The sequence below is a fragment of the Theropithecus gelada genome, chromosome 7a (genome assembly GCF_003255815.1).
Source record: "Theropithecus gelada isolate Dixy chromosome 7a, Tgel_1.0, whole genome shotgun sequence".
NCBI lineage: Eukaryota > Metazoa > Chordata > Mammalia > Primates > Cercopithecidae > Theropithecus > Theropithecus gelada.
Window position 1 is genome coordinate 31,746,892 of NC_037674.1, and position 23,928 is coordinate 31,770,819.

Genomic DNA, 23,928 nt, shown 5'->3' on the forward strand with positions numbered 1-23,928 from the left:
TTCCTCTAAGCACTGCATTAACTGCACGTCACATGTTTTGATATGCTGTTTTTTAAATAATTTAGTTTGAAATATTTTTCTAATTTCCAATATGATTTATTCCCCTTTTCTTATTGCTTATTTAGAAATATATTGTTTAATTATAATATACTTAAAGATTCTGCAGGTATATTTTCATTACTGATTTTTAATTTCATTCCACTGTTGTCAGAAAACATATCTAGTATTATGTAAAACCTTGAAAATTTATTGAGACTTCCTTTATGTCCTAGAATATGATCTATCTTGGTGAATGTTCCATGTTTGAATGGAATTTGTATTCTGCTGTTGTTGGGTGGAGTATTCTCTAAATGTCAGGTCAAATTTATTGACACTGCTTTCAACACTATATCCTGCGGTTCTGACTACTTAGTCTATAGATTAATGAGAACTATGCATTGAAATACCATTCTGGACATAGGATCTGGCAAAGATTTCATGATGAAGACTCGAAAAGCAATTGTAACAAAAACAAAAACTGACAAGTGGGACCTAGTTAAACTAAAGAGTTTCTTCACAGGAAATAAAGTTATCAACAGACTAAACATACACCCTACAGAATGGGAGAAAATATTTGTAAACTATGCATCTGACAAAGGTCTAATATCCATAATCTCTAAGGAATGTAAACAAATTAACTACCCTATTTAAAAAATAGGCTGGCCAGGTGTGGTGGCTCCCACCTGTTATCCCAGCACTTTGGGAGGCCGAGGCAGGTGGATCATGAGGTCAGGAGATTGAGACCATCCTGGCTAACATGGTGAAATGCCATCTCTACTGAAAATACAAAAGAAAAAATTAGCTGGGCATGGTGGTGGGTGCCCGTAGTCCCAGGAATGGCATGAACGCGGGAGGCGGAGCTTGCAGTGAGCCGAGATCACGCCACTGCACTCCAATCTGGGCCACAGAGCGAGACTCTGTCTAAAAAAATAAATAAATAAATAAATAAAGAATAGGCTAAGGACATGAACAGACACCTCTCAAAAGATGATATATATGTAGCCAACAAGCATATGAAAAAGTGCTTAATATCACTAATCATTAGAGAAATGCAAACCAAAACCACAATGAGATACTATCTCACATCAGTCAGAATGGCTATTAAAAAGTCACAAAATAATGGATGCTGGCAAGGTTGTGGAGAAAAAGGAATGCTTATATATTGTTGGTGGGAATGTAAACTAATTCAACCACTGTAAAAAGCAGTGTGGCGACTCCTCAAATAATGGAAACAATTAACGTTTGACCCAGCAATCCCATTGCTGGGTATATACCCAAAGGAATATAAATCATTCTACCATAATGACACATGCATGTGTGTATTTATAGCAGCACTAGTCACAATAGCAAAGATATGGAATCCACCTAGATACCCATCAATGGTGGACTGGATAAAGAAAATGTACATATACACCACAGAATACTACACAGCCATAAAAAAGAACAAAATCACATCCTTTGCATCAACATGGATGGAGCTGGAGGCCATTAGCCTATGCTTATTAATGCAAGGATAGAAAACCAAATACTATATGTCTTCACATATAAGTAGGAGCTAAATATTGAGTACACATGGACACAAAGAAGGAAAACAGACACTGGGGCCTACTTGACGGTGGAAATGGGAAGAGGATGAGGATCAATAAACTACCTATCAAGTACTATGCTCATTACTTGGGTGACAAAATAATGTTACACCAAACCCCCATGACACACAAATTTATCCCTGTAACAAACCAGCACATGTACCTCCTGAACCTAAAGTAAAAGATGAAAAGAAAAAAAGAAAAAAAAAAATATTGGAATCTGATTGTGGATTTGCCTATTTCTCCTTTCAGTTTTTCTTCATGTATTGTGAAGCTTTATTATTTAGGTTCACACGCCTTTAGGACTATTACATCTTCTAGATGAATTTACTGTATTATCATGAATTGCTTGTCCTGAAGTTGACTTTGTCTCATATTAACATAGCAACTACAACCTGCTTTTGACTAGTGTCTGTGTTATATATCTTTCACCACCCTTTTGCTTTTAAACTATGTGTCTTCATATTTAAGTTATGATTACAGACAACATAGTTGCATCATGCTTTTTATAATAGTTTATAAATTGATGCCTGAGTCTATCTTTTTAGCCAGCTTGAAAATTTCTGTCTTTTAACTGTAGTATACCATTTACATATAATGCAATTACCAGTATGGTTGGATTTAAATGTACTATTTCTCTTCTGCTTCATCTCAAAATTATATTCTTCTTTATGTTAATCATTCTTTCCATTTCTGAAACTTACTTTTAGCTTCCTCTTATATATTTCAGCTTGTTCTTCCTGATATAATTCTTGTCGCACTTGTTCCAAATCTTCACGTTGCCGCAGCATTTCTTCTAATTTCTGTGTCAACTATTAAATTTTTTAAAAAACATAAATATTTATAGGACCCAAATTCTGTAACTAATATTTCAGAATTCAGTAGTGTTAAAGAAGTGGTTATTTTAATACCGCATTCTGAAGCTGCAGCCTTTTCTCCTCATTTTCTTGAACTTTTGCCATCCGATCTTCTTCTCTTTGCTGCTGCATGTTAGCAAACTCTATGATTTTTCTGTTTTCTTCTTCCATCTCCTCACGTTTCTTTTTTCTCCAGAGAGCCTGCTCTTTCTGAAACTCTTCTATATACCTTCGCATTGCATTCATTTTTTCTAACTTTTGTTGTTTTTCCCTGAAAAGCAGTTACAAGTACGGATTTAACATAAATAATAAAATATGAAAAAGTAATTTCATTTTGTTCATAATAATGTACAGAAAAACACTACAGTTCTTTTCATTCGTGCATGCAACAAACATTTTGAATGCTTACTATGTGCTAAATATAATGCCAGGTATGAATTTTTCTTTGGGTAAAATACTGTGATAGTCTCCTCTAACCTATTAATGAAGTTTTATGCATCTTATTTCATAAATGCTACAAACATTAGCTTTGCAGCACTCTATATTTAAGCTGTCTACCAAAAAAATTCATCAGAATACATGTCCTCTGACATATGATATGGGCATATATAAGAAAAAAAAAGGTTTAGGTCATTCAATCACAAGCATTTATTAATCATCAGATAATTCATTTATTAATTATGCTAACAGAGATGACAAGGAGTTGGTCCCAATTTATGTGTTCATAACTAATATTTATTGAGCACTTACTATGTATTAGGTGTTTCAGTTCCTCACAACAAACCTACGATCAATCTAAAGTGAACATTTAGGCATGTAAGAAAGTTAGGATAAACTTACAACCGATCTTCTTCATAGATCTTCCTAACAATTTCATCAATCATGAGTTTCTCTTTTAGCAACTGCTCATAAGCTTCCTGCTTTTTTTTTTCTTGTTCTTCAAGTTGTTTCTCTAAGTCAAGATAGTATTGTGCTTTCACTTTGTTTCGTTTGTCTTCTGCAGCATTCTCTTCCTTTATTATTCTCTTGTGTTCTTCCATCATGGTTTTGGCTATTTCAGCATCACGTTTCTGTTATTCAAACAAAATTGATCTTTCCATTTTCAAATTTGAACATAGTATGATAATATAATTTACACCAATGTTATTGAATATTATAAAGTCTTTTACATAAATTTTTTCATCTGTCTAGGTTAAAAAGCAAAAGTAAGTTATTATTATCTGAAGAGTGTGAATAATGAGTCAGACCCTAAAGAAGCTTTCCTCTCCTTTCAAGTAGCTCTCCCAGGACAATACCTGATAAGGATTATTAATAACTCCACATTCAAAAAACAATGAATAAAATTATAAGTACTTTCTTAATAACTGTTTAGCTGCTAAAGCAGTCATTATCTTATTACTCTATTTATAAACTGAGCTAGGCAATTTTCATCATTTTTAGCTTCATTGTTTATCAGCTGCTATTTAAAGATGGTACTACCTCTTTCTTACAGGTCTGCTATTAAATGGCTTTGAGCAGCTCTTAAGTTTCTCCTAGCCTAAACTTTCTTTCCTGCCATTGGCCCTTGATGTTTCCCCTTTCTGATTTATTAAAGGCCCTTTATCTGAAAAGAATCACAGATGCTATTATGCCTGTTTTCTGCAGCTTTTGATTCACTCAAGACCATTCCCATTGTCAAGAGACAGTCTTTCTTCTTGGATGGGTTAAACCCCTTATTTCTTTTGAGCATTTTTCAAATCGTTTAATAAAATAAGTTTTAAATGAAATATATTGAGGCAATTTTTTAAACTACGCTTTACTTTTATGATCACATCCCAAATGATGGAATGGTCAGCAGCATCAAACATAAAGAGTAAACAGATTAAAATATGAATAATGAATGTCATTCCTGACATGACTGAAGCCTTTAACATATACTCTGATAGTATGACTTGACCAAAAATTTTTCTGATTATCTTCTTTGTACATGCTCTACTAAATTCTTTCTGAAAAAATGAGATGACAATAACATTTATGTGTAGATTACCACACACTTACAGAAAACAATGTTCTCATTTTACAAATAAGAAAACTAAGGCTCAGAGAAAAAGCCAAAACTAGTACTTGCATGACACCTCATCAAGTCCTAGCAGTATTGGACTTTGATTTTGTGGATCAATCTTTATTTGGAAAATAGCAACAATTCTCTTAGGAGTCAGATTAAAACGTCTACAAGTACTTGAATAACCTCAACTATCAGGATAATTAAAACTGCAAACCACTGGACAAACAGGATATTGTTTGTGCTACTTTCTTTTTCAAAGGACAGAACTATATGTCTTAGCAAATGAAGTCTCTCCACCTTCTCTTATCACCTGCCACACCTAAAGGTATTGCTGTTAACAGCATGCTGTGTACCCGCTAGACATTTTCTATACTAGCACAATTGTACACACATACCGCACACATATATGTGTCATTTATGGCATCTATTCTTAATTGATACCCATATTGCACTGCACTGGTTAAGTATTTTGATATCACCCCATAAGAGTGTCTTTGTGTGTGTACATATGTTTATGTGGACATACACAATAGATATGTATGTGTATATATACATTCATATATAATTGTCTGGCCCTTCTGTTTGATAATGAGAGCTCAAGGGATGATGTGGACCCTTTTAATTAACTGTTAATTCAGTAAACCCTATTTTATATTCATACAGCGTAACACTCCTAGTGAGTAAGCCTGAAATTCCTTTGTCCAAGAGTAACTCTTATCTTCAACTTGGTACCCTATCAGGAGTTAGAAAAGGGGATAAAAGCAAAGAGAAACACAAGAAAAAGAGACGGCTTTTATAAAACAGGAAAGTTTCCTACATAAAATTATCAAGTAGTTTACTCTTAAACACATTTAAAAAATTAAAAATTTCATAACATTCTAAAATATACTTATCATGCTAACAATCTGTACCGTACTAGTTTGTCAATGAATAATCAGAGACTGTAAAGAATGCTGGGAGTTACTGAATATAGCTGGTTATTCTAAGCAGCAACCTATGTTTCCAAAAGGCTCTAATACTAAAAATGAAATCACCCAGGATTTTCTACATCTTAAGGATCTGAAAATTTACAAATATTTAAGAAATCTAGCAATGTAAATTCTTTATACAATATGACAATTTTTTAAGAAACAAGTCTAATTTTTATTTTCTAAATGAAGCTAAAAACAATGACCAGAAACCTGATTACCATTTGTTCATATTTAATGGCATCCTTTTCAGCAATCTGAGCTGCCCTTTCTTTATTCATGTAAGCTGCTTTTAATTTCTTCTCCAATTCTCTGAGCTCAATGCTGTTTAAAAAAACAAAAACAAATTTAAATGTTAGGACCATAAGAGAATGAAAACCTCACAGAAAACTGAGTGACTGTATTTTTAATTTACTTAGAGGGAATACAGCGGGTTATTATTTTACATCCATAGGAGAGATAATTCATTATATTTAATGGACGTCGTTAGGGCATTAGGGCTTACATTTTCTGGTTGAAAAGGACTGCTGTGTTCTACTACATTTATCTGTTTGCTTATCCTGTGTCAATACCACACTATCTCAACTACCGTAAATTATAATACATCTTCATATCCTGGATAAGTCTCCAATTTTTGTCATCTTCTTAAAGACTGTCTTAGCCATTCTTGATACTTTCATTTCCATATACATTTTAGAATCAGCTTGTCAGACTTCACAATAAACAAAACTGGCTGTGACTGTACTGAATTCATAAATTGATTTGGAAAGTACTAATATCTTTACATTACTGAGTCTTCAATAAACGTAGTGTATCCTTCTAATTATTTGGTTTTTTAAAAGTCTATCAATGTTTTATATCTGTGTTTTATTTTGGTAGTTTTATACTTTTCATTAGGTATTTTTCATATTCTTGTACAGATTTTTCAAATCTCATTTTCTAATTGTTGATAATTTACAGAAATACAATGTTTATATACTAACTTTATACCCAACATCACTGAATTTATTTTTTAGTTTTCAGTTTTATTGATGTACAGTATTCAATAAACTGAACATGTTTAAAGGATACAGTTTGTTAAATTTTGACATATGTATGCACCTGTGAAACCATCACCACAATCAAGATCATGAACACATTCCAATCATTTCCTTATAAACCTGTGGTACCTCTCTTCTACCCCTTTATGTTTGTACTTATCCTGAGGCAAGCTAATTTGCTGTCACTTTAGGCATTATGAATTTTCTAGAATTCATATAAATGGAATCATACTGCAGGTACCACTTTTTCTCTGGCTTCTTTCACTCAGTATTTTCAAATACATCCATTTATTGTATATAGTAATTGCTTACTCCTTTTTATTGCAGGATATTATTTTAGATTATCGATATCCACTCACATGCTTATCTATTCGCATGCTGACAGACATTTGAGTTCTTTCAAGTATGTGGATATTGCAAATAAAGCTGCTATGGAAATCTGAGTACCAATTATTTGTGGTCATAGGCTTTCATTTCTCTTGGATAAATACCTAGGGGTGGAATGATCAGGTCATACAGTAGATGCATGTTCAGCTTTTTAAGAAGCTGCCAAACTGTCTACTAAAGTGGTTTTTAAGTTTTTATTTCAACTTTTAGATACTGGGGGTACATATGCAGATTTGTTACATGGGAATATTGTGTGATACTGAGGTTTGGAGTACAGCTCCTGTCACCCAGGTAGTGAGCACAGAATCAAATGGGTTGTTTTTTACCCCACTCCTCCTCCACCCTCTCATAGTCCACAGTGTCTGTTGTTCCCATATATGTCTATGTGTAATCAATGTTTAGCTCCCACCTATAAGTGAGAATATGCAGTATTTGGTTTTCTGTTACTTCATTAATTTGCTTAGGATAATGGCCTCCAGCTCCATCCATGTTTCTGCAAGGGACATAATTTCATTCTTTTTATGGTTGTAGAGTATTCCATGGTATATATGTACCACATTTTCTTCATCCAATTTCCCACTGATGGGCAACTGGATTGATTCCATGTCTTTGCTATTATGAATAGCACAGCAGTAAACATATAAGTGCATATGCTTTTTTGGTAGAATGATTTATTCATTCTTACTTATTTTTAGATTCTTTCTTTTTGTGTGTGTGTGGAGACAGTGTCTTGCTCTGTCACTCAGGCTGGAGTGCAGTGGTGTGATCTCAGCTCACTGCAAGCTCCGCCACCCAGGTTCACGCGATTCTCCTGTCTCAGCTCGGGACTACAGTTGTGTGCCACCACGCCCAGTTAATTTTTTGTGTTTTGAGTACAGATGGAGTTACACCATGTTGGCTAGGCTGGTTTCAAACTCCTGACCTCAGGTGATCCACCCGCCTTGGCCTTGCAAAGTGCTGGGACTACCGGTATGAGCCATCTGGCTATTTATAGATGCTTTAGGATTTTCTACACATATAATCATATCATCTGTGAATAATTAAAAGTTTTATTCCTTTAATGCCAATCCTGGCACCTGTCTTTGCTTTTTCTTGCCCTACTGCACTGATTAGTATGTATAATACAAAGATGACTAGAAGTTGTCAGAGCAGGCATCCCTGTCTTCTTTTCAATGTCAGAAGAAAAGTGTTTAACATTTTGCTATTAAGGGTAATATTGCTGTAAATTCCCTTTATCCCTAGTTTGCTACACTCTTTTTTTTTTTAAATCATAGAATGATGATTCATATCAATGGGCTTTTTCTAATCATATAATTTTTAATAAAATGAATTACATTTACTGATTTTTAAAAATGTTAAACCACCTTTGCATTCCTGGAATAAATTAAATTTGGTCAGGATGATTTATCTTTCTTATATAGCACTGGATTTCATATTGACTAATACTTCAGATTACAGGAGTTAAATTCATGAGAGAGATTAGTCTACAGGTTTCTCATAATATCCTCTTCAGGTACTGATCTGATTAAAACAAATTGGGAAGTGCTTCCTCTTTCTCTGTTCTACAGAACTATGTAACACTGGTGTTACTATGTCCTGAATGTTTGGTAAAATTCACATAGCCCTGTAGGTTTATTTGTGGACAAGGTTAAATTACAGATGCAATATCTTTAAAAGTTATAGGAACATTTAGCTATTTCTTCTTGTGCCAATCAGTTTGGTAAAATGTGCTAAGAATTTATCTATTTCATCTACGTTTTCAAATTTATTTTCATAAAATTGTTTGCAATATCCTGCTTTGGTCCATTAAGTGTTTGTATGATCTATAGTGATATCCCATTATCCATTCCAAAAACTGGTTATTTGTGCATTCTCTTTTACTCTATCATTCCTACCAAGGGGTCATCAATTTTATTCACCTTTTTATGGCACAATTCTTGGCTTTATTTATTCTACTCTATGTTTATATTCTAACTCACTTGTTTCTGCTCTTATCTTTATTATTGCCTTCCTCCTACATTCTTCTTGTAATCATTCCAGAAGAGAATTTGCAGTTTGTTTTCTAATAATTCCAGACGGAGTCTTCCTTTCTAATATAGTTATTTCAGATTAAGACCTACCCTTGAGGAACAGCCTTAACTATATGCCAGAAGTTGGTTTTTTTTTTTTTTTTCAGTTCTATACCATTTTTTACCGTGTTGAAATATATGTAACAAAAATTTGCCATCCTAGCCATTTTTAAATGTACAGCTCAGTGGTGTTAATTACATTCACAGTGATCTGCAATCATCAACACTATTTCCAAAACTTTTTCATTCCCCTCAAAGCGAAATGCTGTGCCTCTTAAACAATAACTCCCCATTCTTCCCTTTCCCTAACCCCTGGTAATTCCTAATATACATTTTGTCTATTTGCCTATTCTAGATATTTCACAAAAGTGGAATTATACAATACTTGTCCTTTTATGTCTGGCTTACTTAGCAAAATGTTTTCAAGGTTCACTCATGTTTTAGCATGTATCAGTGCTTCATTATTTTTTTATAACTGAAGGATATTGTATAGTGTATATATGCTGCACTTTGTTTATCTACCTATCTGATAGACATTCAGGTTGTTTCAACATTTTGGCTATTGTAAATAATGCTGCACCAAATGCTTGTATACAAGTATCCATTTAAGTCTCACTATTGAATTTTTTGTATATTTATACCTAAGAGTGGAATTGCTGGCTCATATGGTAATCCTGTGTTTAACTTTTTCCCATAGCACCTCCATCATTTTACGTTTCTACCAGCAATTTCTGAGCGTTCCAATTTTTCCACTTTCTTGGCAATACCTATTATTTTCCACTACTTTTATTAAAATTGCCTATTAGATGTGAAACAGTTTCTTCTTGTGGTTTTGATTTGCATTTCCCTAATGACAAATAATGTTGAGTATATTTTCATGTACTTATCATTCACTGAACATCTTCTTTAGAGAAACGTCTAAGTTCTTTGTCCATTTTTGAACTGGGTTTTTAAAATTATTGAATTGTATGAGTTCTTTATATATTTCAGATATTAAATCCTTGTCTGAGATGCAATTTGTCCTTCTGGCCTAAATGAGTTCTGAGTGAGGTAAAACAGGTTCCTTGTGTTAGGTTTTCAGGTAGCCCCAAGGTAGGTTAGAACAGATATGCCCAACAATTTGTGAATAAGATCCGCTCTGCTCCTCCTGAACCAGGGACCAGGGTCCTGCACTGGGAACAAGGGCTACCTGCCTCTGAGCTAGGAGGGAATGAGGAAAGGGCAAGCAAAGATATCACAAAACTTTCCTACCATTTTTAGGCTTTTTCTTGTTTCAGCATTCACTTGATTGCAGTAAACTTTTGAATGCTGTCCAAAGTTCTTATAAAATTGGTTCGGAGAGTTTCTGCTTGTTTTCTGATGTTTCTGGTGGAGGGATGGGCTGGGAGCTGGGAGCTGCCTACTCTGCTATTTTGCTAATGTCAATCTAATCCTGCCACTTTCACTATGTGGTATTTTCATTATTATTCTGTTAAAAATACTTTCTAATTTCAATTTGGATTATAGACAGTCTCTGACTAATGATAGTTTGACTTTACAATGGTGAGAAAACCATATGCATTCACAGTAGGTTCCTCAGTTTACAATGGGGATGCATCCCAATAAACCTGTCATAAATTGGAAATGTAGTTTATTGGGACATGAACCCATTGTACATCAAGGAGCAGCTGTACTTTTTGACCAAAGGGTAATGTAGAAGCACATTTTTAAGTACCTAAGGATATAAAGATTACCTAGTTTTTTTTTTTAATTGCTTACATCTAGTTTAATTCCACTACGGACAGAGAAAATACTGTGTATAAATGGATTCCTCTGAAAATCTGTTGCTATTTTTATTCTGATACATTTCATCAATTTTGGTAAATGGTTCAAATATGTTTACTATAACTACTAATATAATTGGGTTTCCATTTACAAGCTTGTATCTTCTTTCTACTTGTCCTCCCTGTCCCATGTTCTCTCTTCTCTCCCTTTTGCTTCTGTGTTGGGGGTTCCCAAGACCACCATCAGGTTAGATGATTCACTAGGAGGATACAGGACTCAGCATATAGTTATACTCAACGGCTATGATTTACTTTAAAGAAAGGATACACAGTAAAATTGGCAAAGGAAAAAGGCACATGGGGTGAAATCCAGAGAAAACTAAGTGGAAAAGGCCTCTACCTGTGGAAACACACAGGACATGCTTAATTCCCCAGCAATGAGTTGTGATGTGTGAAATGTCTGCCAGACAACATTAGAGCTCATCAGAGACTCAGTGCCCAGGGTTCTAACTGAGGGTGGTAACTTAGGCACCCTCTACTTAAAATGTACCAAATCTCAGACTCCCAGAAAGAAAATGGGTATTCAGTATAATCCATATTGTTTTCACAGTTTAGGCACAGTGAGTCACTCTTAGCAGTTAAGTGGTAAGAAACTTCTCAAAAGCCCAGTTTCCAGACACCAGCCAAGGACCAAACTTCCAAGCAGGACTTTCTAAGATAGCAGCTTCAAGCCTGCTATGTCAACTCTTTTTCACATGACTTTTTTGGAATCATCAATTCCAATTATCACGTTTTATTCTCTATTAGTCAGTTATATTTTCTTTTCCAAATTTTTATTACAGATATTACAGCATGTTTGTTTCTAGGAGAATAAATTTATCCATTATTATTTGACAATGCAAGATTCTTGACTTTAACTTCATTTACTTCCTATCTCATTTTTGTCATATTTTTAACTCTTTACATGTTTTAATTCCCAAAAGACACAATGTTTTATACGTTCAAATTTCACCTAAATTTACTACACAGGTACCTCTTGCAGTTCCAAAATTAAGCTTGGGATCATTTTTCTTCTTCTATCAATACCTAATGAAGAACTGCTAGTATTCCCTTTAATGCAGGACTATTGGTGATCAATCTTCTGTTATTTCTTAGAATAACATTATCAGAAAATGTTATTTTGTGCTCTTTTAATTCATCTCATCTATTTTATGAATTAACAGCTTGATTATCAGTCCAGAACATAATTGTACTGGTATTAGCAAGGTAATGGTAATAGTATTAAGAAGGAAAAATTGTGTCTGTCTTTTCTTTGAAATGGTTTTTGCTGAACTTAAATATAAATGAGATATGAGGTACTTGCTTTTGCTTTCATAACAGTATGTGTTAACTGTGTAATAAAGACATTTAATTAATTGGGCAATTAATTATAACTACTAATTGTTTAGTGCCATAATTTAAAATAGGATTCCTAAAAATAAACAGTAAGTTTCCCAACTCCAGTTAAAAACAGCAGCAAAGTTAAATTATCTTTTAAGTACTTTCTTGGAGTACAAAACCATGTGTTCCAAAATCAATTAACAGGAGTCTTATCATTTCTGAGCTCAAAGAAATATTTTCAAAATAAACTTCAAAGATTTTTTAAATGTGCCATGCATTTAAAAAATTAATTTCTTTTACATTAAAAAAGCTTGATCTTAATATAGGTGATTTTAAATAAATTAGGATACATTTTAAGCACCAGAGCATTTCCCTGAATTTAGACCTGCCAATTTGCACATGAATATACCAATTTGAAATATGGTCCATTTCTGCATGACAGTCAAAATTTTAGTATGGCTTTTGCACAAAATAAAAAAACTCTTAGCAATTCTGACACTGCTGAGAGGAAGCATACTCTATGTGAAAGAGTACTCAACTGAATGAGTTGGTTTGAAAACATTTTTCACAAGGTATACAATTCTGGGTGATTTGTAAATTTGTTTGTATATACTCAAGCACTTTTTTCCTTTTAGTTTTTGTGGGTACACAGTATATATTTGTGTATATTTGTGGGGTACATGAGATGTTTTGAGGCAGGCATGCAATGCATAATCATCACATCATGGAAAATGAGGTATCCATCCCCTCAAGCATTGATCCTTTGTGTTACAAATAATCCAATTATCCTCTTTCAGTTATTTTTAAATGTCCAGTGAAATTATTATTGACGCTAGTCACCCTGTTGTGCTATCAAATACTAGGTCTTACTCGTTCATTCTATTTTTTTCATACCCAGGTAAATCTGCTCTCTCTTAATTTCAACTGTTTCTATTCAGGATTAAGTCATACTTCTTACCGTTGTCTCTTTGGAGGTAATAATCTTTTTTGTTCTGGCTGCTTTTTTAATGATTTTCTATTACTGTTGGATTTTAAAAGTTTTATTAGGATAATTGAAAGTATAGTTTTCATTACTTATAATTTTCTGAAAATTCCTGGCCAGCATCTCTTCAAATAATGCTTCTGTATTATCCTCTTTTACCTCTCTATGAGGACTAAAATTATATTAATACATCTGCTAGAATTTTGTACCATAGTCCATACCTCTTTTAAATTCTCATCTGTATTTTTCTGTCCTTTTGTCTCTCCATGCTTTATTCTGAATATTTTCCAGAACCTTTTCACAGATTATCCCTTAATCTATGTCTATCTAATAAAATCTAATTCTGTATTATTGAAGTAAAACACACACTAAAGTGCACAAATCTTAAGTGTACAGCTTGTAGAACGCTGTTGAACATACTGCCATATGCTTATTGGCCAAGCTCTGCTTCACTTAACTCTCAGCCATTTTTTGGAATCAGCAGAAACCTCTAGAGGAAATGCCACCACAAATGCCAAGCTCACATTCTGGTTTCCTTCCTTTCACAGATCTTAATTTTATGCTTTTCCTAGATGTTTTCTCAGGAGGAACACTTATCTGAATAACCTAATCTGCAATTGCTACAAGTGAAAAGCTCTTCTATTTAATTCTTGTTTTCAGTGAATTAGAGATAAGAAATATTTCATCTTCAGGTGATTAAAAAAAACCATGAGTAACAGCTAATGATGACTGGAGAATTAGGGTCCAAAAAGATAGTTTGAGACTAGAACAATATGCAGATTTTAGCAGTAATTCTAAATTTCTTTTCTAAGGATCAGTAATCTCTTAGAGAATCTGATTAGAGTTGTGGAGCCAGAAAAATGCACATGGATACATTTGCCAAACATATTAATATAATTTAACAAGGTTCAAAAATCCCTGAAGCTCATCCATGGTTCCTGTAATATTCTGTAGACATCCTGCTCAATTAAGATAAAATGTAATAACTATCAAAGTAAATTTCCAATATATTCAATTACATAAGTATATGATTAGCATTTACTTGGCCCTGAGTTTTGATTAACACTGTGACAAGGCTGTTCCTAAAAAGTAATTCGACCTTAGGCAGGATCAAGAAACATTCTAGAATAATGTCCTGTAATCTGGAGTAGCAGGCAGTCTTTCCTCGAGTATTATACAGAAGGGTGGGGACCACTAAGGAACACTAATAATTTAAACTGTAATCAGAGAAGAAACCAGGATGATGAATAAACTTAAAGCCAGGTTATATAAGAAACAACTGAAGGAGCAAGGGATAGTTAACTTATAGAAGAAAACATTTAGTGTGTTCAAATGTATGAAAGGATATCCTAAAGAAGATAGATGCATGAATTTCATAGAAATTAATTTTAAAACAATAGGGGGGGAAAGATTAATTAACATTAAACTTTTAAAAAGTTCCTACTGCAGTTACTAGAGGTACTGAAACACAGGCTCAAGAGTCATTCCAAAAATACTGTAGGAAATGTATGTAGAGGTATAAAATTAAACTAGTTATTACCTAAGGTTTCTCTTAAGATTAGGAATTCGTTTTTTATAAGAGGTCATTTTAAAATTTATGCGTAAAGGAAAGAGCAGGGGGACTGATATTTATTTTTCACGGTAAATATTCGCACTTCCATGAATACAACTTATTTTCTCAAATAAATATTTATAGAACTTAAAGCAATAAGTATTTCCAGGCAAAATATTAACTAAGTGAAAAGATATAAACAAAGAAACTTCACTTTCAGGTGCTAAGAATTACGTAAGAGTTTAAAGATAAAGACTAAATAAATGAAATTTAGAGAAACCAAGATACCTGTTTTCTCTTACTTGTTGCCTCATCTTTTCGTCCTTTAGACTTTCATGTTTTAGTTTTGCCAATTCCATAGCCAGTTTTTCTTCTTGTTTGAGCTGGAGTTCTTTCAATCTCTTGTTTTCTTCTGCCTGAATGAAAAATGTAACTTTGTTGTTTGTGCTCTAGAATCAGACTTTTTTCATCAAGGTTGAATTTGTTTTATAACAGAAAACTAAATTCCTTAAGGCCAACAATTGATGTTTTATTTTAAAATACAAAATGTTGTTTTAATAAAGACTTTTTCAAAACATTTTATCATGGAAAATTTCAAGCATTGCCAATGGCAAGAAGAATATTAAAGTACACTCTCAGGTACCCACCACCCATGTTTTCAAAAACTGTCAACATTCTGCTAATCTTTTTTCTCTACCTCCCATTTCACTCTTTTTTCCCTTATTCTTTTTCTGCTAGGGTGTTTTAAAACAATCCTAGACATCATGTCATTTACCATGTAAATAATTCAGTACAAATATCTACCTGATCAGAATTTTTTAAAACAATCATGTCATCAACATGTCTAATTAACAATAATTCCTTAATGTCTAATACTATGTCCGTATTCAAGCTTCCCCAGTTGTTTCAAGATACTTTTCTAGTTGGTTTGCTCAAATCAAAATCCAAACAAGATCCACATATTGCATCTAATTATTATTTTTCTTAAGTCTCTTATATATTCTGTAACAATCACCTCTCTACATACATTTTCCCCCCAAGCCACTGATTTATTATAGAAATTAGGACATACATCCCGTAGAATGTTCCACATTTTGCATTTGACTGATTGCTTCCCCAGGATATATCACTGAATTTATTTCTCTTTTATATTTCCTGTAAAATGGCAGAAAGATCTTGAGGCTTGATTAAATTCAGTATCTAATGAAAACACATGAAAAGATGTTCAACATCATTAGCCATCAAGAAATGCAAATTAAAATTACAATGAGATATTGGTACGTACCTATTGGAATGGCCAAAACAAAAAACAGTGCCAACCCCAGATGCTGGCATGAAACTATTACTCATATATTGCTGCGTGGGAATGTAAAATGGTACAGGCATTCTGAAAATCAGCTTGATAGTTTGATATAAAACTAACATGCAGCTGAGTGCTGTGGCTTACACCTGTAATCCCAGTACTTTGGGAGGCTAAGGCAGGAGGATCCTTAAGGCCAGGAGTTTGAGACCACCCTGGGCAACATAGAGAGATGCCGTCTTTACAGAAAATTAGCCAGGTGTGGTGGCACAAATCTGTAGTTCTAGCTACATCAGGAGGTTGAGGTGGGAGGACCACCTCAGACCAGGAGTTCAAGGCTGCAGTAAGCCACGATCACGCCACTGCACTCCAGCTGGGCAACAGAGCAAGCCCTGTCTCTTTAAAAAAAAAAAAAAGCCTCCATGCAATTATCATACAACTCAACAATTGCACCTCTTAACCATTTACCCCGGGGAAATGAAAACTTTTTATTTAAAAACCTGTATACAAATGTTTACAGCAGATTTATTCATAATAGCCAATACTGAAAATACTCAAGACATCCTTCATCCTGTGAATGGTCAAATAAACTGTGGTACATCCATACAATGGGATAGTACTCAGCAATAAAAAGAAATGAAGCAATAAAAAAGAATGCAAGCAAAACTTGGATGAATCTCCAGGAATTACGCTAAGTGAAAAAAGCTAATTCCAAAAGATTACATACAGTTTGATGCTATTTATGTAATATTCTTAGTACATGTTATTTTTTAATAATTGAAATATAATTCATATAGCATAAAATTCACCTTTTACAATTCACAATTCAATGATTTTGTATATTCACAATATTGTGTGCCTGTAACCACTATTTCGTTCCAGATCCTTAAAAAAAAAAGACTTTGAAGTTTTGGGTTCACAACAAAATTGAGCAGAAAGTACACAGAGTTCCCATATACTCCCTGTCCCCACACATGCTCAGCCTCCCCTACTATCAACCTCCTCCATTAGACTGGTACATTTGTTACACTCAATAAACCTGTATTTACGTTACTTAAACCTATGCATCATTGTCACCCAAAGTCCATAGTTTACATTAAGGTTCATTCTTGGTGGTACATGTTCTATGGGTTTCGGCAATGCGTAATCATATGTACCTACCATAATAGTATTGTACACAATCATTTCACTACCCTAAAAATCCTCTGTGGTCTATTCAAACCTTCCTCACCTAAAATCCTAAAAAAACAACTTACATTTTTACTGTTTCCGTAGTTTTGCCTTTCCCAGAATGTCACATAGTTGGAATTATACAGAATGGAGCCTTTTTGGACTGGCTTCTTTCACTTAGTAATGTGCATTTAAAATTCCTCCACATCTTTTCATGGCTTCATAGCTCATTTCATTTTGGCACTGAATAATATTCCATTATCTGGATGTATCACAGTTTATCCATTATCTATTGAAGGACATCTTGGTTGCTTCTAAATTTTGACGTTTATGAATAATTCTGCTATATATTATAAACATCTGTGCTAATGGCAGCTATAAAGCTGCCATGTTATAAATATATTTTTATAAATGCCATAGATCTATATAGAAGATTGTGTGTACACACTATATATAGCACATCCGTGTCTACATTTGTGTGTGGCATAAAATGTCAACACTCCAGAATGTTTACATCACCCCAAAAGAAACCTGTAACCTACTAGCAGTCATTCACTATTCCTCTCACCTTTTCCCCCAATCCCTGCCACCCACTAATCTATTTTTTGTCTCTATGGATTTGCATATTCTGGATATTTCATATAAATGAATTCACACAATATGTGGCCTTTTGTATCTGGTTTATTTCAATTAGCATAATGTTTTTAACATGTTGTAGCATGTATCAGTAATTCTTTCCTTTTTATGGCTGTGTAATATTCCGTTGTACAGATGTAACACATTTTGTTTATCCATTTATCAGCTGATTGGCATCTGGGTTGTTTCTACTTTTTGGGTGTTATGAATAATGCTGCTATATACACTCATGTATGAGTTTTATGTAGATATATGCCTTCAATTATCTCTCGGGAATATATTTAGAACCCAGCTACACCACACCTAGATTTCTGACTTGCAGAAACTGAGATAATAAATGGGTGTCGTTTTAAGCTGCTAAGTTTGTGGTAATTTGTTACTTAGCAATTGAAAATTACTACAGCAACTAACGTGTACTCTTCAAAATTGTCAAGGTCATGCAAGACAGGAAAAAGTGAAGAATTCTTACAAACTAGAGGAGACAAAGAATGGAGGAGAAACAATGACTGGCCGGGCACAGTGGCTCATGCCTGTAATCCCAGCACTTTGAGAGGCGGAGGAGGACAGATCATCTCAGGTTGGGAGTTGGAGACCAGCCTGACCAACATGGAGAAACCCCGTCTCTACTAAAAATACAGAATTAGCCGGGCGTGGTGGCGCATGCCTGTAATCCCAGCTACTTGGAAGGCTGAGGCAGGAGAATCACTTGAACCCAGGAAGCAGAGGTTGCAGTGAGCCAAGATTGCACCATTGCACTCCAGCCCGGGCAACAAGAGCGAAACTCTGCCTCAAAAAAAAAAAAAAAAAAAAAATATATATATATATATATATGTGTGTGTGTGTATGTATATGTGTGTGTGTGTGTACATATATATGACTATAGTTTATTCAAGTGCAAAGCTTGAGGATAGCCACTCAGGAAACACAAACTGCAAAATAATGGGTCATTGTTCCAACGTGGGGAAGTTAAGGTTTCACTTATATAGGTAGAGATAGAGAAGCTTAACAGGGTTGCAACATTTTCCATATAAGGTCAGTGTATATATTATAGCAATTTAATTAGTTGCATTCCAAGGAACATTCCATGAGAAAGGGTAATGATCTTGAGGGGTCTTATATCTGGTGTCTTTCCTAATCATTTACAGAACAAGAATAAGGAGGATTTAATCTGTAATTGGAAAAGCAGAAGTTGTAGCAGCATGCTATGTGACTCAGGACATAGTCATATTCCTCTCAAGGCTAAAAACTAAGGAGACATGACAACTAAATGCAATCTGTGGTCCTCAACTAGCAAAAAAAGACATTAGTGGACAAACTGATGAAATCTGAATAAATCTCATAGTTAACAGTATTCTATCAAAGGTAAATTCTCTATTTTGATAACTTTTTTATGATTTTCATCTATGTAAGATGTTAAGAAGTAGTCAGGTGAAGGGTATATGCAAATTCTCTACACTATTTTTGCAACTCTCCTATAAATCTAAACTTATCTCAAAATAAAAAGTTAAAAATATGCATATTTCCAAGATTGTTCACTGAAAAGACCTGGAAGCAATTATAACCCAAGAATTATGAGTAAACCTAGCACCCAAGTTTTCTTGAAATATTATTTCCACTAAATGATAACAGGGCTTCCTAGCACAATGGCTGATTCCAGGTGTAATATAAGAGATAAGCTTTGTATTTGTCAGGGTTCTCTAGAGTGAGTGATTATGAAGGCAGGCAAGTTCTAAGATCTGCAAGGTGAGCTGGCAAGCTGAAGAACTAATGGTTTTGTTCTCATTTGAGTCCTAAAGCCTGAGAACCAGCAGGCTCAAGACCCAGAAAGAGCCAATGTTTTAGTTTCAATTCAATGACAAGAAAAAAAAAGCAAATGTCCCAGCTGAAAGGCAATCAGGCATGAAGAATTCTGTCTTATTCAAAGGAAGGTCAATCTTTTTGTTCTATTCAGGCCTTCAACTCATCGGATGAGGCCCACCTATATTAGGGAGGGCAATGTGCTTTATACTCAGTTTACAGATTTAAATGCTAATCTCATCCAAAACAACCTACAGAAACACCCAGAATGATGTTTTATCAAATACCTAGAAACCCGAAGGCCCAGTCAAGTTGACACATAAAATTATCACAAGCCTAGAACATTTTGTTTTGACAGAAAGCAAGGAAGGTATCAAAGATTAAGGAAATATTGTCAAAAGGGCACAGAGGGCTGGGCACAGTGCCTGACACATATAATCAAAGCACTTTGGGAGGCCGAGGCAGGCGGATCACTTGAAGTCAGGAGTTCAAGACCAGCCTGGCCAATATGGTGAAATCCCATCTCTACTAAAAATACAAAAATTAGCCTAGCATGGTAGTGCAGGCCTGTAATCCCAGCTACTTGGGAGGCTGAGGGAGGAGAATCTCTTGAACCCAGAAGGCAGAGGTTGCAGTGAGCCAAGATGGTGCGGCTGCACTCCAGCCTGGAAGACAGATGAAGACTCTGTCTCAAAAAAAAAAAACACACAGAGGCAATATAAAAGGGCATCCAATGGCCAAGGATGAAATAATTTGAGCATCAAAAATAATAAATGCAATTAAGTACATAAATATCTATTAGTCTATAAAGGTATTTTTAAAAAGAGACAAAATCAAAAACTAAAAACAAAATTTTATAAAACAACCACAAGATAGGTAGACACCAATGGAAGAAAATAGGACACCAACTCTTTACTCTGAAAATTAACTGTTTCCTTTTTCAGTAAGAATAAATAACCCTAGTCAATAATACAAGTTCTTTTTCTTTTTCTTTTTTTTTTTTTTTGTGGGGCAGGGGCAGGGGAACAGGGTCTCTGTCATCCAGGCTGGAGTGCAGTGGCAAGATCATAGCTCACTGCAGCCTTGAACTCCTGGGCTCAAGCGATCCTTCCATCTTGGCCTCCCAAAGTGCTAGAATTATAGGAGTGAGCAGTTGCACTGGCCCGAGGTAACGTTCTTTACAAAGGAATTTCAGCTAATTAAATGTGAAAGGAGTAAAAGAATCAGAAAATCAGTTTTTGTAACCACTAATGAAAGAAAAAATTCTTTTGTGAAACCACAGATGAAAGTTTATGGGAACCTTTACAGTGGAAAAACCAGACTGTCTCCCTAAACCCACTGATCAATACTGGTATCACTAAAAGTGGAACAACCAGACCTCATGTGCTCCCTGTTGTGACACAATGACAAGGACAGCCTCACCTATGGAGTATTCTCACCAAAAAAGGTGGACCGCAATCTAACTGCGTCTTTATGGCTAGGTTCTATTTAGAGGAAATATAACAGATAGGGAAATAAATTAAAGGACCATGAGGAAGCAAACATATATATTCAGAATGTGGGCTACTGGATAAAACAACTGGCTTAGTTTAACAAGCTAAAAACATGAAGTCAAAAAAAAAAAAAGGTGAAGGAGGGGCTGTTTTCAATTAAGAGGGACTTAAACAGACATAACCACCAAATACAGCGTATGAACCTTGCTTGGATCTTGGTTAAAACAAACCAACTGTAAAAGCAGATTTTTGACACAATCACAGAAATGTGTTTATGGAATGGGCGAGATAATAGTATGGTACTCCATATAAGAAAACATCCATATTTTGTTAGATGTATTCTTAAGTATGTAGGAAAGAGTTGGTGTTGATACCTGGGATTTTCTTTCAAATTAAAGAAAAAAATAATAAAAAGAATAGGAAAAATATCCAACCCCTAAGATGTGCTTTCGCAGAGTTAAAAAAAAAAATCGTATCTAAGCTTTTGAATTTGGAACACAGAAGGGTGGATACTATTTTTTAAATTTGCTTTTGTTATTCTCCACAAAATCCTCCAAAATGTTTAACATACAGCAGGTACTCAAAAACTACTGACATAGCAGAATACCTTTCATGTATTTATAAGAATTCACTTCTGTCATGTCTCGATTCTTATTAGTTTCCCTTTTCTACCACCTTAATCCCTTAAAATGTTGAGATATACCAAAGTGTTCATTTTCTACCACTTAATAATGTACACGTTAATTTCAGTAAATTTTTTAAAGGCACCCTTAAACTTTTGTTTTTAGAAATTTATGAAAGGCAACACAATTGTACTTACATGAACAAAACTTGTAGTAATGACTGAGTTCATATTTATGTTAAAAAAAATCTGAGTGCTTATTCTATATCAGGCATTATTCCAAGGGCCTTGCATGTATTAACTCATTATTAAAACAATCCTAAGTAGGAGGTACTATTATTATTCCCCATTTTATAGAAAAAGCATAAAAAAGCAGGCCGGGCGTGGTGGCTCACCCCTATAATCCCAGCACTTTGGGAGGCCGAGGCAGGCGGATCACGAGGTCAGGAGTTTCAGACCAGCCTGGTCAATTATGGTGAAACGCCGTCTCTACTAAAAATTAAAAAATTAGCCAGGCCAGGTGGCAGGCGCTTGTAGTCCCAGCTACTCGGGAGGCTGAGGCAGAAGAATCGCTTAAACCCCGGAGGCGGAGGTTGCAGTGAGCCAAGATCGTGCCACTGCACTGCAACCTGGGTGACAGAGCAATACTCCGTCTCAAAAAAAAAGAAAAAAAAAAAAAAAAGTAAAAGCAACTTACTCAGGGGTCCGTGGCTAAGGTATAGCAGTAGTAGGATTCAAAGACAGGCCGGCTCCAGAAACCCAGCTCTTTCCGATTACAATGAGCTGAGGCACAATCCGGCATCCCTTACCTGCTGCTGCTGTTTATCTACTCATTTCCAGCATTAGCAGCTCGCTTTCATCATTTCCAAGGTGCAAAATGGAGAAAACAAAATGTAACAATGAATAGAAAAACTTACCTTTTGAATGGCCTCTTCCATATCCAACTCAAATTGTTCATTTTGTAATAATCTGAGAAACTGCTTGCGCTCAACACAGTCATCATTTTCATTCTGCACCATTCGATTCCTGATTTGACTGTTGATGTTTTTTAGCGCTTGGACATGTAATTTCTTGCAGTAGTTTTCATCTACTAATTTCTGATGCCTTTCACTACAGCTCATATTTCTCCTTTTGGAAGCCTACGATGGAAGAAAAAAAGATGCATATTTTGATATTCCAAAATCTAAAAAAATATATTGATATAAACCTTAGTAACAAAGGACACAAAGAGCCTGGCTTCCTTCCTAAATTCAAAGGAGTATACCGAATAAAAAGTAAACGTGGTAGATAAATATGTTCACATATCGATCAAATAGGTATTGCTATTATTTCCTATTTTATGGATGAGACATGAAAAGTAACTTTACCCAAGTTTCTGCAGCTAAAAAATAGCTGTGCTAGGATTAATCGCACCCTACAGACCCATATCTTTACTACCACCCGGGAATTTCTCCTCCCTTCATTCCACCCACCACCACCACCACGACTACCATCACAGGGCCATAAACTGCTGTTCAGAAGCTGCTCAGGTTTTCCTAATATAAGTGTAACAGGTCAACTCGCTGCTGCTATTTATCCATTCGCTTTCTCCTACACCTTTATTTCTACTTATTTCTTCAGAGGTTCTACTGGGCAGATTTAAAGATGTATTTAATATACTATCCGAAAAGAGCCAAAAAGGCTGGAAATCACCGCGAGCGTCCCTTCTAATAGGACCTGAGGCCTCCGAAAGCAAATACAAGTTCCCCAATTAATGCCCAGATTAAGCACTTAAAATCCTTTTTTAGAAGCAAATGAGCGCCAAACTAGACTTAAATCAACAAATAAACAAGTAGTTTCGAGTCCCCCAACTGGCTCACCATCTTGGCTGACGAAAAATATCCCCTCTCGTGGGACCGCGGCCACCACCTCCCGCCGCAAACGCAGCAGCCAGCAGCCCCAAGGAGCGCACCTGGCTGCGCGCGCTCGGGTGTTTACGCGGCGTCCTGGCAACGGTGGAGCTGCGCGCCCTCCGCTCGACCAAGACTGACCCACGCAGGGCGTGGCCTCCCATTGGGCGCGGCAAGATCCAATCGGCATTGAGCTTCTTAGGAACTGGGCAGGAGGGCTACTTCTATAGGTCTAAACTAGAAAAGCGGGACGTTCAGATTGTGGCCTGACCCCAAGGACTTTGCAGTGGGCTAGGGAAGCTCGATTTCCCTCCAGCGGCCGAACTGTGGTTTGAGTGGGTTTGGGAGCGAAGA

General features: G+C 35.2%; 1 protein-coding gene across 1 annotated transcript in view; it reads right to left on the reverse strand.

Moving 5' to 3' along the window:
* The window catches only part of MNS1 (meiosis specific nuclear structural 1), a 33,572-nt gene extending 9,864 nt beyond the window's left edge, over positions 1–23,708 (reverse strand). The window contains exons 1-7 of the mRNA XM_025390055.1: positions 23,545–23,708; positions 22,603–22,824; positions 14,956–15,083; positions 5,716–5,818; positions 3,323–3,552; positions 2,537–2,753; positions 2,330–2,437 (exon numbers count right to left, since the gene is read on the reverse strand). Of these exons, the coding sequence (XP_025245840.1) occupies positions 2,330–2,437; positions 2,537–2,753; positions 3,323–3,552; positions 5,716–5,818; positions 14,956–15,083; positions 22,603–22,824; positions 23,545–23,547 (1,011 nt within the window). The 5' untranslated portion in view covers positions 23,548–23,708. The remainder of the gene's footprint in view (positions 1–2,329; positions 2,438–2,536; positions 2,754–3,322; positions 3,553–5,715; positions 5,819–14,955; positions 15,084–22,602; positions 22,825–23,544) is intronic.
* Between the last annotated feature and the right edge of the window lie 220 nt (positions 23,709–23,928).